At 46.7% G+C, this 16,640-nt stretch overlaps 1 protein-coding gene and 1 pseudogene across 9 annotated transcripts in view; one reads left to right on the forward strand and one right to left on the reverse strand.

Annotated features, from left to right (window-relative positions):
• HK1 (hexokinase 1) overlaps positions 1-16,640 on the forward strand; it is a 133,741-nt gene that overhangs the window by 20,737 nt on the left and 96,364 nt on the right. For all 9 annotated transcript variants that reach the window (XM_016918466.4, XM_063780714.1, XM_054659667.2 and 6 more), the window contains one exon: positions 6,523-6,570. In XM_016918466.4, coding sequence (XP_016773955.1) covers positions 6,523-6,570 — 48 coding nt within the window. The remainder of the gene's footprint in view (positions 1-6,522; positions 6,571-16,640) is intronic.
• Positions 11,323-11,752, reverse strand: LOC129136118 (small ribosomal subunit protein uS8-like; annotated as a pseudogene).

Below are 16,640 nucleotides of genomic sequence, written 5' to 3' on the forward strand. Positions count from 1 at the left end.
CTGCTCAACCTGCTCTCCCTGGCAGAGGGGTGTGTTGGGGTCCATCTTAGAGGAGGGAAAACTCTGACCAAGAGCACAGCAGGAAAGCGTCATGAGGCAAGGCAGGAGCCCCCTCAGACCCAGCCTCTAAGTCTTGGTGCAGCAGGGGCCACTTGTGTTCTGACCAAGGGAAGCCCAGAGGATCGTTCTGTATCCCCCTGGTTAATTGCTTTTTAGACAGTTATGCTGTGAAGTCATCAGTGTGTGCTGGAAATAGGAGTTTGGCTTTTTCTTCTCTAAGAGAAGCCCCCTCTGGCTGAATTTTATATTGCCATGTAAAAATGGGCTTCTGCCCATTAAAAAAAAAATTTTTTTTTTTTTTTTTTTTTTTGAGATAGAGTCTCATTCTGTTGCCCAGGCTGGAGTGCAATGGCATGATCTCGGCTCACTGTAACCTCTGCCTCCTGGGTTAAAGTGATTCTTGTGCCTCAGCCTCCCTAGTAGCTGAAATTACAGGCGTGCGCCACCATGCCTGGCTAATTTTGTATTTTTTTGTAGAGATGGGGTTTTGTCATGTTGCCCAGGCTGGTCTCGAAACTCTGGCTTCATATGATCCGCCCACCTCAGCCTCCCGAAGTGCTGGGATTATAGACGTGAGCTACTGCACCCGGCCAATTTTTTTTTTTTTTTTTTTTTTTAATTTTAACAGAGACAAGGTCTTACTATGCTTCCCAGGCTGGTGTTGAACTCCTGGCTTCAAGTGATCCTCCCACCTCATCCTCCCAAAGTGTTGGGATTACAGTGTGAGCCACTGTGCCCAGCCCAGAAGCCCATTCTTACATCTTAAAGAGCTTTGATTCTCCCCCTGGATGTTGAAATAAACCCTGGAAAATGTTTATAGGATAAATTATGTTCTGAGTAGCGGGCTCATTTCAAATTAATCTATGCTGTAGATGGGTCCCTCTGAAGCAAGGACTACAGCTGTTCCACCCCGCCCCCCACCAACAGAACAATCTGGGAAATTGAGACACAGTGGGCTTGATCTCAAAGACAAACACAGTGCTCATACTAACTGAGTGCCCTGAGCCCAGAACACTCTCAGAGCCCCATTTAAATCACTGCAGTGGCCTGGCCTGTTTGCTTTATGAAGACTTTCCCCTGGTCAGCCCTTGGGTGGCAAATTAATTCCTGATTAGTATCTGAAAGTGGACAATACAAGCTCAAGGAGTTGCTTCCACCTCGAGGCAAGAGGTGAGGGTCTTGGGCACGCCTGGGGTGGTTATCTTTCCCTCAGTCCTACAAGAGTAGCTTACAATGCCCTCTTCAGCTTCTTTGAGAAGGGCTTTGCAAAGTCCAGCTCAGGTGCATCCCTCCTGCCTCCCAGGGTTTTTCGTTTGTTTGTTTGTTGTTGTTGTTTTTGAAACAGAGTTTCACTCTTGTTGCCCAGGCTGGAATGCAATGGTGCAATCTTGGCTCACTACAACCTCTGCCTCCCAGGTTCAAGCAGTTTTCCTGCCTCAGCCTCCCCAGTAGCCGGGATTACAGGCTCCCGCCACCACGCCTGGCTAATTTTTTGTATTTTTAGTAGAGACGGGGTTTCACCAAGTTGGCCAGGCTGGTCTCGAACTCCTGACCTCAGGTGATACACCCGCCTCAGCCTCTCAAAGTGCTGTGATTACAGGCGTGAACCTCCGTGCTCAGCCCCTCTCAGGCTTTTGAGAGGATTGAATTCTGTCCTGTTCCTAATGCCCAACTGGAAGCTCTCAGCCTCATTCTCCTTTGTGGAATCCAAGGCTCCTGCGTGGTTGTCAGTGGGGAGTGGAGGCCACTAAATACAGAAAATCAAAATTCCTCTTAGCCGTTGGGTCTCTTAGGCCTCTTCCATTTCTCCTCCTTCACCCCCCAACCAGAGTGAGAAAAGTTTTGCCTGCTCTGGGAAAGAAGGAGCCCTTCTAAACCTGGAAGCTTGTTTGGGATGTCATTGCCACCTCTCATGGCCCCCTTCTTGTGCCCCTGCCTGGCTTTGCCAGTCCCAGGCAGAATGCCACCAGGAATTTAAAGCAGGCCAGGCCAGCCTTGGAGAGGTGGCACAAAGCAGCCAGTGTCACAGGCGCCATGTGGCAGTCAGCAGGTTTGGACTCCTGCACCCAGAGTTCAGTGTCAATCTGACGACAGGCCCTCTTTGGTGCTTGGAGGTCCAGGGAGAGGAGCACAGGCTCTGGGACCTCAGACACAGATGTAAATCCAGCAGCTGGATGTTGATTTGGTCCCATCAATTAGCCCAGAGCAGTTGTAGTTCTTATTGCCTGGAGCCTCTGTCAATCCATGATCTTTATTGTAGCTGCTGCCATTTACCAAGCAAGTCCTCTATGCCCACCACTCCCAAAGGCCCAGTGAAGAAGGTGTCATTCCCACTTTACAGATGGGGAAACTGAGGCTTAGAGAGGTTAAATTCCTTTCCCAAGCTTGTACAGCTGGTCCTGGCAGATCCAGGACATAAACTCAGGTCTCTCTCACTCCAGGACTGTGCTCTTTCTACCCACCATCAAGCTCAAGGCTGAAAGTGAGGTGTGTGACTCCAACCCTATCTTCCTAAGGATAGATATATTTTGAGTTGTTCCAAGCTTAGAAACTCATGCTTGGGATATTGAAATTTCCACTGTTAGTCTAAGGAAGGGCCAAAAATTGCATGGTCCATTTGGTTTCTTTCTCATAGGTTTCCTGACAATTCCAAGCCCCAGAGAGTATTTTTCACTGTTGCCTTACTATTAATTCTCATGTAGGCTTGGAAGTATCTGCAAGGCTTCATTAGAGCCATTTCAGCAGGGAGTTGGCTATCATGGGGGTGTCAGTGTAAGGCCTAGGCAGTTTTGGCTTTGGGCATGTGGAAAACTTGCCTGGATTGTTCTGGAAGCTCAGACTGTCTATGGGATGCTATTTTTTGCTTCCGTAGTTTTCCTAGGACCATAATTTTTTTTAATTTTATTTTTTATAGATGGGATATTGCCCTATCACCCAGGTTGGAGTACAGTGGCACAATCATGGATCACTGCAGCCTTGAACTCCTGAGCTCAACTGATCCTCTTGCCTCAGCCTCCCAAGTAGCTGGGACCAGAGGCGTGTGCCCCCACAACCAGCCAGTTTTTAATTTTTTTTGTAGAGACGGGGTCTTGCTATGTTGCCCAGGCTGTTCTTAAATCCCTGGCATCAAGTGATCCTCCTGCCTCAGCCTCCTAAAGTGCTGGGATTACAGGTATGAGCCACTGCACCCAGCCTAGGACCTTGATTATGTGAGGTAGGACAAGAAGTGCTGAAAAGATCATCCCTGCCCTCCAGGGGAGATACATACATGGATTACCCCTGATTCTTACAGGGACTACCTGCATGTCCATGTCCAAGCTGCTATGCAAGCTTCCAGGAACTTCAGTCTCCTTCCTTATAGAGTGGGATTGCCCCTTGTGCTCTGTCACTCTGGGTTCCATCCCTTCTCACCCACTAATAGTGGGGAGGAACAAGAAGAACTAATATTTATGCTGTGCTTTCTGGGTCTGGGCACTAAGATAGGAGGCACTTTACAGGTTGTTATTACAGATAAAGGGCTGAGGAGGGCCTCAGTATTCGTATTTGTATTTTTTCCCCCAGTTTTCCCCCAACCTCTAATGCTGCAGAGATACCTGCAGGGGTGAGTGGAGATTGACAATCAGAATCCTATGAGATCTCCAAGTTGAGAGCAGAGTCCTTTGAAGTCCCTAGGCATCACCAATATACTTGAGTTTGGGCTACATCTGTTCTGACTTGGGGCTCCCCAGAAAGTTTGTCTCTAGCAGCCCTGAGATTGGTTGGGACCAGGACCCACCCTATCCCCTGCTAGTGGTAGGTGGAAAGGTGGGGCAAGGCTCTAATCCATCTGATTCATCTCCCCTTTCACTGGACAAGACTGATTTGGCCTCCACTGGCTCCAGAGCAGGCATGCTGGCTACACTCCCGACACTCATTTCTGGAGGTGTGACTTGAGCCCATTACCAAGCATTTTTACTCATCCCCCCGCTCCCTATCTGGCGTCTTCTGTATGTGGGGACGTTTATCAACTCTGTGCTCCTTGGGTAGCCTTCTTCTGTGCCCAGTGACACAGGACAGCTCAGTTCCAGCCAGATGCCCTGGGCATGTTAGGCAGGTGGGCTGGTACTCACATGTGCCTGAGGTTCCCAGCCTCAGTTCACCTCCAATAGGCCTAGGTTTCCTTTTCCATGAAGTATTCCAGCAACCAGAAAGTCAAGCATCTAAACAGGCCAGCTTGCACATGATTTTTGGAGATACTGGAGGAGGAAGGAAGATATCTCCAAGATATGTATGCACTGTCATTTCTGCCTCCAACCTTGAAACCCTTCTCTGTATCAGCCAGCTTTTGCTATGTGTGTGGTGTAATAAATCACCTTAATACTTAGTGGCTTAAAACAATAATCTCTTATTTACCGGCAATCCTGTGAGTTGGTAATTTGGACTGAGCTCACCTGGAACGGCTCTTCTCTGTCCCATTTACTGTCAGACTGGCTCCCTCAGAGGTCTGCAGGCAGCTTGAGGTCTGTGGCTTCTCTTCCACATCTGAAAGTTGACTGGCTATAGGCAAGGGTGGTAACTGGGCCTTGTGCCACACATGTTCAGCAGACTAACTGGGGCTCATTCACATAGTGGTGGTTGCAAGGGTTCCAAGAGCAGCATGAGAAGTCAAGCCCCGAAGCACAAGCATATTTCTTTTTTTTTTTTTTTTTTTTTTTGAGACAGAGTCTCGCACTTTGGCTCAGGCTGGAGTGCAGTGGCGTGATCTCGGCTCACTGCAAGCTCCGCCTCCCGGGTTCACGCCATTCTCCTGCCTCAGCCTCCCGAGTAGCTGGGACTACAGGCGCCCACCACCACGCCTGGCTAATTTTGTGTATTTTTAGTAGAGACAGGGTTTCACCATGTTAGCCAGGATGGTCTCGATCTCCTGACCTTGTGATCCACCTGCCTTGGCCTCCCAAAGTGCTGGGATTACAGGCGTGAGCCACTGCGCCCGGCCCTGCACAAGCATATTTCAAGTGTCTGTTTGCATGGCATTGCTATTGTCCTATGAGCCCAAGCAAGTCACATGGCCAGTTCTGGAGTTGCTGTGAGTGGAGACTATGTAAAAGCATGGGTACAGGGAGGAGAATTAGTGTGGCTGTTTTTTGAAAACAATTTACTACACCCTCCCTATCCATTCAGCTATCATCATGAAAAAATTCATATGAGCTTTTCTCTTGATTGGCAGCAGCTTCCAAAATTTGTGAGGCAAAAGAAGTTATAAAAAAGCAGAATCTGCCAGGGGCAGTGGCTCACATCTGTGATCCCAGCACTTTGGGAAGTTGAGGCAGGTGGATCACTTGAGCCCAGGAGTTTGAGACCAGCCTGGTCAACACAGAGGGACTCCATCTGTACAAAAACTAAAAAATGTGGCCAGGCACGGTGCCTCACACTTGTAATCCCAGCACTTGGGAAGCTGAGGCAGGCAGATCACTCAAGGTCAGGAGTTCAAGACCAGCTGGGCCAACATAGAGAAATCCCATCTCTACTAAAAATACAAAAAAATAATTAGCCGGGTGTGGTGGCAGATGCCTGTAATCCCAACTACTCAGAAGGCTGAGGCAAGAGAATCGCTTGAACCTGGGAGGCAGAGGTTGCAGTGAGCAGAGATCATGCCACTGCACTCCAGCCTGGGCGACAGAGTGAGACTCCATCTCAATAAATAAATAAATAAATAAATAAGCCAGGTGTGGTGTTGCACACCTGTAGTCCCAACTACTTGGGAGGGTGAGGTGGGAGGATTGCTTGAGCCCAGGAGGTCGAGGCTGCAGTGAGCCTTAATCATGCCACTGCACTCCAAGCCTGGGCAACAGAGAGAGAGAGAGAGAGAGAGAGAGAGAGAAAGAGACCCTGTCTCAAAAAAAAAAAAAAAAAAAAAAAATAGCGAGGGGAGGGCAGAATGCTAACTCATCTTTCGCAGACCCTGCCAAGAGCTGGTCACTGCTTGATGGCCATGTTGCCTCCTTGCTCATCAGGGAAGCATTGCATCTTCAGGGTGGGAGACACAGCGGGGCCTGCGGTTCAGTAGGGATTAGATGCCTGTGCTCCCACAGCTCCTCTCCAGGCCTCTGCCGCAGCTCCGGTGCTGCTGCGCTTCCATTACTGACCGGCACATCTGTCTTTCTTAGTGGATTGTGGGCTCCTTGAGGGCCGAACCACGGTTGTCTTTCATCTTGGACTCTCCAGCTTCCAACACAGTGCCTGGTATATTTGTAAGAACCTAGTGTTTGTGTGAATAAATTCATGAATTGCACATGACTGAGCTCTGCTGCATTTCATCCAGAGAATTGGTAATCATGATAGAATTTGCTTAGACATTCCAAGGTTACTTGTAATTACTTTTGTTTTCTGAGCGTGATTGATTAGTTATAAGCATCAATATGTTGTGAATGCAAGTTGCTAAAATGCATTTGTAACACTTTACTTGTCCTGTCTTTCTCTAAGGCTACAGCAGCTGAAAAACCAAAACTTCATCTACTTACTGAAAGTGAGGTAAGAAAGCTATTTTTTTTTTTCATTTCCTTCTGTAACATTTTCTGTAAAAGATAGTGCATGGCAATCCCCTTTGGGATAATGATTTTCAGCCAGCCAAGCAGCTGTGCAGTGGCTTCTCCAGGGTGTGGAGCAGTATTGACCTCCAACTTGCTCCCTGCTGGACTCAGTACACCTGAACAGGGAAGGTGCTTTCCAAGGGTGCCTAGTAACAGAGGCCCCCTTCTTAGCCCTTTCTTGGAAGCAGAATGCTAATTGTCAGAGCCAAACACAAGGCCTTCCTGCCTTGGGGATGCGTGGTGTCCTGATTGTGAGAGACCCTGGGAGGGGAAATGGAAGGGTCTCTCCCCTCCTGTCTTTTCCATTTTACAGTCAGGCATGCCAGAAACTTGGCACCCATCTGCTCTGCACTTCAATATGGACAAGTTTCAGATCTTTCCTGTTGACATATCCCATTTAGCCCCAAATCAAAGAGTTTCCTGCGCTGTTTGTGCTGACCTGCCCTCTTCCCTCCCATTCCCCAAGCACACAGCTTACTATCTCTTTAAAGTGGCAACAGAGTGGATCTGAGATGGGTTGCTTCATGCGAAGGTGGTGAGGTGTACACTTTATGAATCAGCTTGGGAGAAAAGCACAGAAACTCTCGATTTCCCCTGTGTCCGGGGCCATTACCTAGTCCCAGGTGAGGGCCAAAGCTGGGTGTGGATTCAACCTGGAGCCCCAGAGCTCTGCCCTGCTCCTCATTCCACTGATTGCGTAGCTATATTCTTGTTCTTTTGAAAATAAATAAGACTCGGTCTCCAGCCTCAAAAGACTTAATGACTGAGAAGTGAAGCTCAATATTTTTTCAAAAGAGAAAGTTACAACATAGGTGAAACGTGCTTTAAGAGCCAGGTGAGGGAGTGGTCAACCCCGTCTTGGGTCCAGATAACAAAGGCTGGATAGAGGTGATGAGATTTGCAGAGAGTCTTGAAGAAGAGGAAAGCATGTGTCAGGCGAGGAAGGGCATTTCAAGCAGAGAGAGCAGCATGTGCCAAAACAGAGCCTGCAAAAATGGGAAAAAGCTGGGGAGACTGAGGAGGTTGGATGGGACTGGGATTGGTTGTCCAGTTGAGAAACTCTGACAGCACGGCCCGAAGGATCCTCTAGGCTGAGGAGTCCTGTGATTACATTGTTTTCTGTCTGGCAGTAGCAAGGAGCTTGAGCTGGAGGAAGCCTTGGGCATCCAGGAAACCAGAGAGGGGGTAGGGGGCATAAGTGTAGCGAGACCTCCAGGATGTGTGCTGTGCAAGATGATCTACTTCCCAGTGGGAAGAAAGTACAGTTGACCCCGAAGCAATGAGCGGGTTATGGACAGTGACCACCCCCACATCATGCAGTAGAAAATCCATATATAACTTTCTACTCCCCCAAAACCAAACTGCTAAAACTACTGTTGACCAAAAGCCTTACCGATAACATAAAGTCAATTAACAAATATTTTGTATGTTTTATATACTATATTCTGTATTCTTACAATAAAGTAAGCTAGAGAAAAGAAAATGTTATTAAGAAAATCATAAGGAAGAGAAATAGATTTACTATTCTTTAAGTGGGAGTGTATCACCATGAAGGTCTTCATCCTTGTAGTCTTCACTTTGTGTAGGCTGAGGAGGAGGTAGAGGAGGGCTTAGTCTTGCTGTCTCAGGGGTGGCAGAGGCAGAAGAAGATCCAGGTGTAAGCAAACTCCTGCAGTGCAAACCGGTGTTGTTCGAGGGTCAACTGTACTACAATTCCATTGTCACCAACTTTTTAAAGACAAATCAACGTTGGTGGCCTTGCAGGTACCCAGGACTCTCACAATGAGGAGGGGTCGATAGTGGCCCCGTCCTTTATTTCCTAGACCATCTTTAGCATATTCTGAAGCATAGCAGCTTTAGAATTGCTTGGTTGAGGCCGGGTGTGGTGGTTTACTCCTGTAATCCCAGCACTTTGGAAGGCCGGGGTGGGCGTATCACCTGAGGTCGGGTGTTTAAGACCAGCCTGGCCAACACGGTAAAACCCCATCTCTACTAAAAATACAAAAATTTAGCCAGGCGTGGTGGTGTGCACCTGTAATCCCAACTACTTGGGAGGCTGAGGCACGAAAATCGCTTGAACCTGGGAGGCGGAGGTTGCAGTGAGCTGAGATCCTGCCACTGCACTCCAGCTTGGGCCACAGAGTGAAACTCTGTCTCAAAAAAAAAAGAAAAAAAAGTGCTTGGTCGGGCCAGGTGTGGTGGCTCACGCCTGTAATCCCAGCACTTTGGGAGGCCGAGGCAGATGTATCACCTGAGGTCAGGAGTTCCAGACCAGCCTGGCCAACATGGTGAAACCCCGTCTCTACTAAAAATACAAAAATTAGCCAGGCGTGGTGGCAGGCACCTGTAATCCCAGCTACTCGGGAGGCTGAGGCAGGAGAAATGCTTGAACCCAGGAGGTGGAGGTTACAGTGAGCTGAGATCATGCCATTGCACTCCAGCCTGGGCAAGAAGACAGAAACTCCATCTCAAGGAAAAAAAGAAAAAAAAAGAATTGCTTGGTTGAAGTAGTCTTATGTATCATGCTATTTGGGTTTAATTAGACTGATCCTCACAAAATAGGCAAGTGGTTTTAAAAGATTTCTGCATAAAAAATGTGGGTTGAGACAGGTGTAGTGACTCATACCTGTAATACCAGTGCTTTAAAAGACCAAGGAGAGGATCACTTGAGGCCAGGGTCTTGAGAACATCCTGGGCAACATAGCAAGACCTCATCTCTAAAAAAAATTGTAAAAATTAGCTGAGCATGGTGATGTGTACCTACAGTCCCAGCTACTTGAGAGGCTGAGGCAGGAGAATTGCTTGAGTCCAAGAGTTTGAGGCTGCAGTGAGCTATGATTTGTGCCCCTGCACCCCAGCGTGGGTGACAGTGAGACCCTGTCTCTTAAAAGGAAAAAAAAAAAGTAGAAGAAACTAGGTTGAAGCTAACACAAATGAACAATGAGAAAATAAGACGGCTGATAATTTTCCTACCCCTGGTACAGACTATTCAGCTACATCATGGGGTTGAAAGAAGATAAAGATCTTATTAGATATAATGCCAAGTCAGTCAAAAAATTAAAAATTAGCAGGCTATTTAAATTCTGGCTTTACATATGATATTGTTAATGATGAACTAATCACTATGTGTACAGAGTGCCTTGAGAGAATTAGCTAATGACACTACTAGGCCACCACATTTTAAAATAGTTCATCTTTATCTCTTTATTTATTTATTATTATTTTTTGGAAACAGAATCTCGCTCTGTTGCCCAGGCTAGAGTGCAGTGGCATGATCTCAGCTCACTGCAACCTCTCCCTCCTGGGTTCAAGTGATTCTTCTGCCTCAGCCTCCCAAGTACCTGGGATTACAGGCGTGCGCCACCACGCCCAACCTATATTTTTATTTTTTTTAAATGAAAGTATAATTTACTACCAGTCAAACACACAAATTCTGTAAGCTTAATAAGTGTGTTGTTGTTGAAACAGGGTCTCGCTCTGTCACGCAGGCTGGAGTGCAGTGGTGCGATCTTGGCTCACTGCAGCCTCCACCCCGTGGGCTCAAGTGACCCTCCCACCTGGTCTCCCAAGTAGCTGGGACTACAGCCATGTACCAGCCTGCCCATTTTTTTGTTTGTTTGTTTGTGGTTTTTTTTGTTTGTTTGTTTTTTTGAGACGGAGTCTCTCTCTGTTGCCCAGGCTGGAGTGCAATGGCGTGATCTCGGCTCCTGCAACCTTCGCCTCCTGGGTTCAAGCGATTCTCCTGTCTCAGCCTCCTGAGTAGTTGGGATTACAGGTGTGCGCCACCAGGCCCAGCTAATTTTTGTATTTTTAGTAGAGATGGGGTTTCACCATGTTGGTTAGGCTGGTCTCGAACTCCTGACCTCGTGATTGCCCAGCTCGGCTTCCCAAAGTGCTGAGATTACAGGCGTGAGCCACCGCGTCCAGCTTTGTTTGTGTTTTTTTGAGATGGAGTCTCACTCTGTTGCCTGGGCTGGAGTGCAGTGGCGCGATCTCAGCTCACTGCAACCTCTGGCTCCTGGGTTCAAGCAATTCTCCTGCCTCAGCCTCCCAAGTAGCTGGGATTACAGGTGCCTGCCACTACACCCAGTAATTTTTTGTATTTTTGGTAGAGATGGGGTTTTACCATGTTGGCCAGGCTGGTCTCGAACTCCTGACCTCATGATTCGCCTGCCTTGGCCTCCCAAAGTGCTGGGATTACAGGCCTCAGCCACCGTACCCGGCCTATTTTTAATTTTTTTTTTAGTAGAAACAGGGTCTTGCCATGTTGCCCCAGCTGGTCTTGAACTCCTGAGCTCAAGCAATCCACCTGCCTCAGCCTCCCAAAGTGCTTGGATTACAGATGTGAGCTACCATGCCCGGCTGTTTAAGAAGTTTTAACATACGTATACACCTATGTAACCGTTGCCCAGTTCAAGATATAGAACATTTTCATCACCCCCCAAAATCCCTTCACGCTCTTTTCCAGTCAATACTTCCCATTTCCTCTCCTGACAGTATCACTATTCTGACTTCTATCACCAGAGCTTTTCCATTCTTGAACCTCATATAAATGTAATCATACATATGTACTCTCTTGTGCCTGGTTTTAATATTTTAATGTTGCTGCATATATCAAAAGGTTATTCTTATGTAATTTTGTTTTTTGCTTTTTTTTCATGAGGCATTTTATTTGTAAATATGTATAACATCTCTAGAAAAAGAATCCCAGGATTTTCCTTCCTGTGTGTTTTCATCTTGCTTCTTCATGGCCCATGATGCCAGCTGAGACCGTCAGTACAATGAAACCAAACTGGCCAGATGGAAGCAGATTGTTCTGCATTTCTCTAGATCTTTGAGTTGCACATCAAATCTGGGGCTGATCATGCCACACTTGTTTAGACTGCCTGTGAGGTTCACAACAATTTGCCTAGCTCTGTGATCATCAGTGATTTCAAATTCGCCAATATAACCATGCTTCATCATCACAGTGAGAAACCAGACGATGACTTTGGAGCATGGCCTAAGAACCTGGTGTTTGTGTCTCTTTTCAGCATTGTTGATGCTCTTGAGAGCATCAGCCAGGACATTCATGTGCACCACTGTGGTGGCGTGGAAAGATGGCAAAAAGAGCCCTACGTGATTTTGTATGTAGAAAATCCTAGAATACCCACAAAAACCTATTAGAACTAATAAACAAGTTCAGCAAGGTTATAGGATACAAGATTAATACACAAAAATCAATTGTAGCCAGGCACGGTGGCTCACGCCTGTAATCCCAGCACTTTGGGAGGCTGAGGCAGGTGGATCACAAGGTCAGGAGTTCAAGACCAGCCTTGGTTTCAGACTGGTGAAACCCAGTCTCTACTAAAAATACAAAAATTAGCCGGGTGTAGTGTTGGGTGCCTGTAATCCCAGCTACTCGGGAGGCTGAGGCAGATAATTGCTTGAACCTGGGAGATGGAGGTTGCAGTGAGCCGAGATCACGCCACTGCACTCCAGCCTGGGTGACAGAGCTAGACTCCAACTCAAAAAAAAAAAAAAAAAATTAAATTGTACTTCTTCTATAAAATTGCAATGAACAATATAAAAATGAAATTAAGAAAACAATTCCTGGCTGGGTGTGGTGGCTCATGCCTGTAATCCCAGAACTTTGGGAGGCCAAGGCGAGTGGGTCACCTGAGGTCAGAAGTTTGCAACCAGCCTGGCCAACATGGTGAAACCCCATCTCTACTAAAAATACAAAAATTAGCTGGTTGTGGTGGCACACACCTGTAATCCCAGCTACTCGGGAGGCTGAGGCAGGAGAATTGCTTGAACCTGGGAGGCGGAGGTTGCAGTGAGCTGAGATCACATCAGTGTACTCCAGCCTGGGTAACAGAGTGAGACTGTCTCAAAAAAAAAAAAAAAAAAAAAAAAAAAAGAAAACAATTCCATTTATAATAGCATCAAAAAGAACAAATTACTTAGGAATAAACAAGAGAAGTATAGACTTTTACTCTGAAAACTACAAAGGACTGTTGAAAGAAAATAAAGAAGATCTAAATTAATGGAAAGATACCCCATGTTCATGGATTGGAAGACACTATTGTTAAGGTGGCAAACTCCCCAAATTAATATATAGATTCAGCTCAATTCCTATGAAAATCTCAGCTGGCTTCTTTGCAGAAATTGACAAGCTGCTTCTAAAATTCATATGAAAATGGAAGGGGTGCCGAATAGCCAAAACAATCTTGAATAAGAAGAAAGAGAACTCACATTTCCTGATTTCAAAACTTATAAAGCAGGCCGGGTGTGGTGGCTCACACCTGTAATCCTAGCACTTTGGGAGGCTGAAACAGGTGGATCACCTGAGGTCAGGAGTTCGTGACCAGCCTTGCCAACATGGTGAAACCCCATCTCTACCAAAAACACAAAAAATTAGCCAGGCGTGGAGGTAGGTGCCTGTAATCCCAGCTACTCGGGAGGCTGAGTCAGGAGAATCACTTGAACCTGGGAGGCAGAAGTTGCGGTGAGCTGAGATCACACCATTGCACTCCAGCCTAGGCAACAAGAGCGAAACTCCATCTCAAAAAAAAAAAAAACAAAACTTATAAAGCTACAGTAATCAAGACAATGTGATACTAACATTAGGATAATTATATAGCTGCATGAACTGAAATTGAGAGTTCAGAAATAAACCCTTACATTTATGGTATAATGATTTTTTTTTTTTGAGACAGAGTCTCGCTCTGTCGCCCAGGCTGGAGTGCAGTGGTGCGATCTCAGCTCACTGCAATCTCTGCCTCCCGGGTTCACGCCATTCTCCTGCCTCAGCCTCCTGGGTATAATAATTTTTGACAAAGATGTGAAAACAATTCAATGGGGAAAGAAAAGCCTTTCAACAGATGGTGCTAAGACTCTGTCTCTACAAAAAGTAATTTTAAAATTTCCTGAGAGTGGTGCGGTGCATCTGTAGTCCCAGCTACTTGGGAGGCTGAGGTGGGAGGATCACTTGGGCCCTGGAAGGTCAAGGCTGCAGTGAGCTGTGACTGATCCACTGCACTCCAGCCTGGGCAAAAGAATGGGACCCTGTCTCAAAAAAAAAAAAAAAAAAGTTTGTAGGTTTGATTTGTTTGCTTTGTTTGTTTGTTCTGAGATACATTTACAGGTAGAATTCTTAGGGTTTGGTAACAGGTTACATGTGGAGCCCATGGGAGTGGAAGGAGGTCAAGGATGATGGCAGATTTTCAGCAGAGGTGATGAGGGGCAAGTTCTGCCTGGAACACTCTTTTCCTAGACACTGGCATAGTGTCCCTCATCTTATTCTGGTTTCTGCTCAAATGCCACATCTTCAGAGGGCCTTCCCTGTCCATCCTGTCTAAAATGAAATCCCTACCCTTTATTTGTTCAATCTATGTATCAGTTAGGATTAGATTTGGCTGGCAGTAACAGAAAACTCCAAAATAGCATTTGGATAAACACATTGGAATTTTGTTTTTCTCTCAAATTTTAGAAATATGGAGGTAATGTGGTGGGGGGAGGGGGGAGGGCTGATATGGGGCAGCTTGATGACAAGGATGCAGGTTCTGTTCTATTTTGTTGCTTTGTTTTGTATGGGCATCATTCCCAGAGTTATCTCTTTTTTTTTTTAAATTAGAATAACACACATGTATTATCTACGATTTTTGTAACCACCCAGCGGGTTCACTTTGCCCACTGCCTAGACAGAGCTGATTTATCAAGATAGAGAATTGCAATAGAGAAAGAGTAACTCATGCAGAGCTGGCTGTGTGGGAGACCAGAGTTTTATCATTACTCAAATCAGTTTCCCCAGGACTATTTCTCTATTGCAATTAAATCCATGCACCATGGGTCAGCAGTGCCCGGCCTGTAGAGACAGTAGCAGAGTCAACCCCCAGTCCAAGAGAAGTAGGTGGCCACTTGGACTGGCCTCTGGATCCATCACCAGAGGGAGGCTACCGAACCAGGATTACCCTTATGGCAGGTAGTCGTAAGGGCAATCCTGGACAAGCTCCCAAACTTGTAACCGTCCAACAGGTTCACCTTGCCCACTGCCTAGACAGAGCTGATTCATCAACAGGGGAATTGCAATAAAGAAGGAGTAATTCACTCAGAGTCACCTTTGCGGGAGACTGGGGTTTTACTATTACTCAAATCAGTCTCCTTGAGCATTTGGGGATTGGAGTTTTAAGGATAATTTGGTGGGTGGGAAGCAGCCAGTGAGTTAGGAGTGCTGATTGGTTGGGTCACAGATGAAATCATAGGGAGTTGAAGCTGTCTTGCACTGAGTCAGTTTCTGGCTGGGGGCCACAAGATCAGGTGATCCAGTTTATCAATCTGGGGGGTGCCAACTGATCCATCAAGTGCAGGGTCTGCAAAATATCTCAAGCACTATCTTAGGCTTTACAATAGTGATGTAATCCCCAGGAGCAATTTGGGAGGGTCAGAATCTTGTAGCCTCCAGCTGCATGACTCCTAAACCATACTTTCTAATCTTTTTGCTAATTTGTTAGTCCATCAAAGGCAGTCTGATCTCCAGACAAGAAGAGGGTTTGTTTTGGAAAAGGGCTGTTATCATCTTGTTGTATTTTTATTTTTATTATTTATTTATTTATTTGTTTTTTGGGGACAGAGTCTCGCTCTGTCGCCCAGAATGGAGAGCAGTGGCCCAATCTTGGCTCACTGCAACCTCTGCCTCCTGGATTCAAGCGATTCTCCTGCCTCAGCCTCCCAAGTAGCTGGGATTACTGGCGCCCGCCACCACACCCAGCTAATTTTTGTATTTTTCATAGAAACAGCGTTTCACCATGTTGGCCAAGCTGGTGTCGAACTCCTGACCTCAAGTGATCCGCTCGCCTTGGCCTCCCAAAGCGCTAGGATTACAGGCGTGAGCCACTGCGCTCAGCCTCATCTTTGTTTTAAACTATAAACTAAGTTCCTCCCGAAGTTAGTTCAGCCTATGCCCGGGAATGAACAAGGACAGCTTGGAGGTTAAAAGCAAGATGGAGTTGGATAGGTCAGATCTTTCACTGTCTCAGTAATATTTTGCCATGGGGGTTTCATGTTTGTGGGGCAGGAGTTGGGATGACCTGAGCTAGGTGTCCTGCCTTCGGTCATGCTTTCCTGCTCATGTTGTTGTTTGCGGCGTTCGGTTCCTTGTAGCTGTAGGATTCACATCTTGCTCCTTCTAAGAGGCCCGGAGGCTAGAAGTCCAAATTCAAGGTGTTGGCAGGCTCATGCTCCCTCTGAATCTTGGAGAAGAAGACCCTCCCTTGCCTCTTCCAGCTTCCAGGGGCCCCAAGCGTTCCTTGGCTTGTGGCAGCATCACTCCCATCCCTGCCTACATCTTCGTATGGTCATCTTCTTTCTGTGTGTGTCCCTTCACATGGCGTTCTCCCTGTGTGTCCCAAGGTTATCTCATAATCCAAGATGATTGCAGGATCTCCAGCCACTCTGCCTGTCCTCCAGTCAGCAGGAAGGAGGAATGGCAAAGAAGCAGGAAAGCCACAGAATAGCTGTGTCTCTTAAGGGAGGCTCCAGAAGCTACTGAGACACTCTCACTTTCATCTCTGGCCAGAGCTTGGTCACATGCCTGCATCCGACTATAGGGGAGGCTGGAAATGGAATCTTTATTCTGGGGTGCCTGAGTTCACCTAAAAATTGGAGCATTGATTAGTTTATTAGGACAAAGGGGAAATGGATATTGTGGGATACAGCTGTGTCAGCTGCGCCTGCCTTTTCTCCTAGTGCCTGGCCTAATGTATATTTAATTAGCCATTTGCTTACCATCTGTCTCTCCCGACCAGAATGTGGGCTGTGTAAAACCAAAGAAGAAAACTGAGGTACAAGTTTAAAAAAAAGAAAAAGAAGAAGGCTGGGTGCGGTGGTTCACACCTGTAATCCCAACACTTTGGGAGGCCAAGGCGGGCAGATCACCCGCCTTGACATCAGGAGTTCGAGACCAGCCTGGCCAACATGGTGAAACCCTGTCTCTATTAAAAATACAAAAAATTAGCCAGGTGTGGTGGC

Source organism: Pan troglodytes, chromosome 8 (genome assembly GCF_028858775.2).
Source record: "Pan troglodytes isolate AG18354 chromosome 8, NHGRI_mPanTro3-v2.0_pri, whole genome shotgun sequence".
In the NCBI taxonomy this organism is placed as follows: Eukaryota; Metazoa; Chordata; class Mammalia; order Primates; family Hominidae; genus Pan; species Pan troglodytes.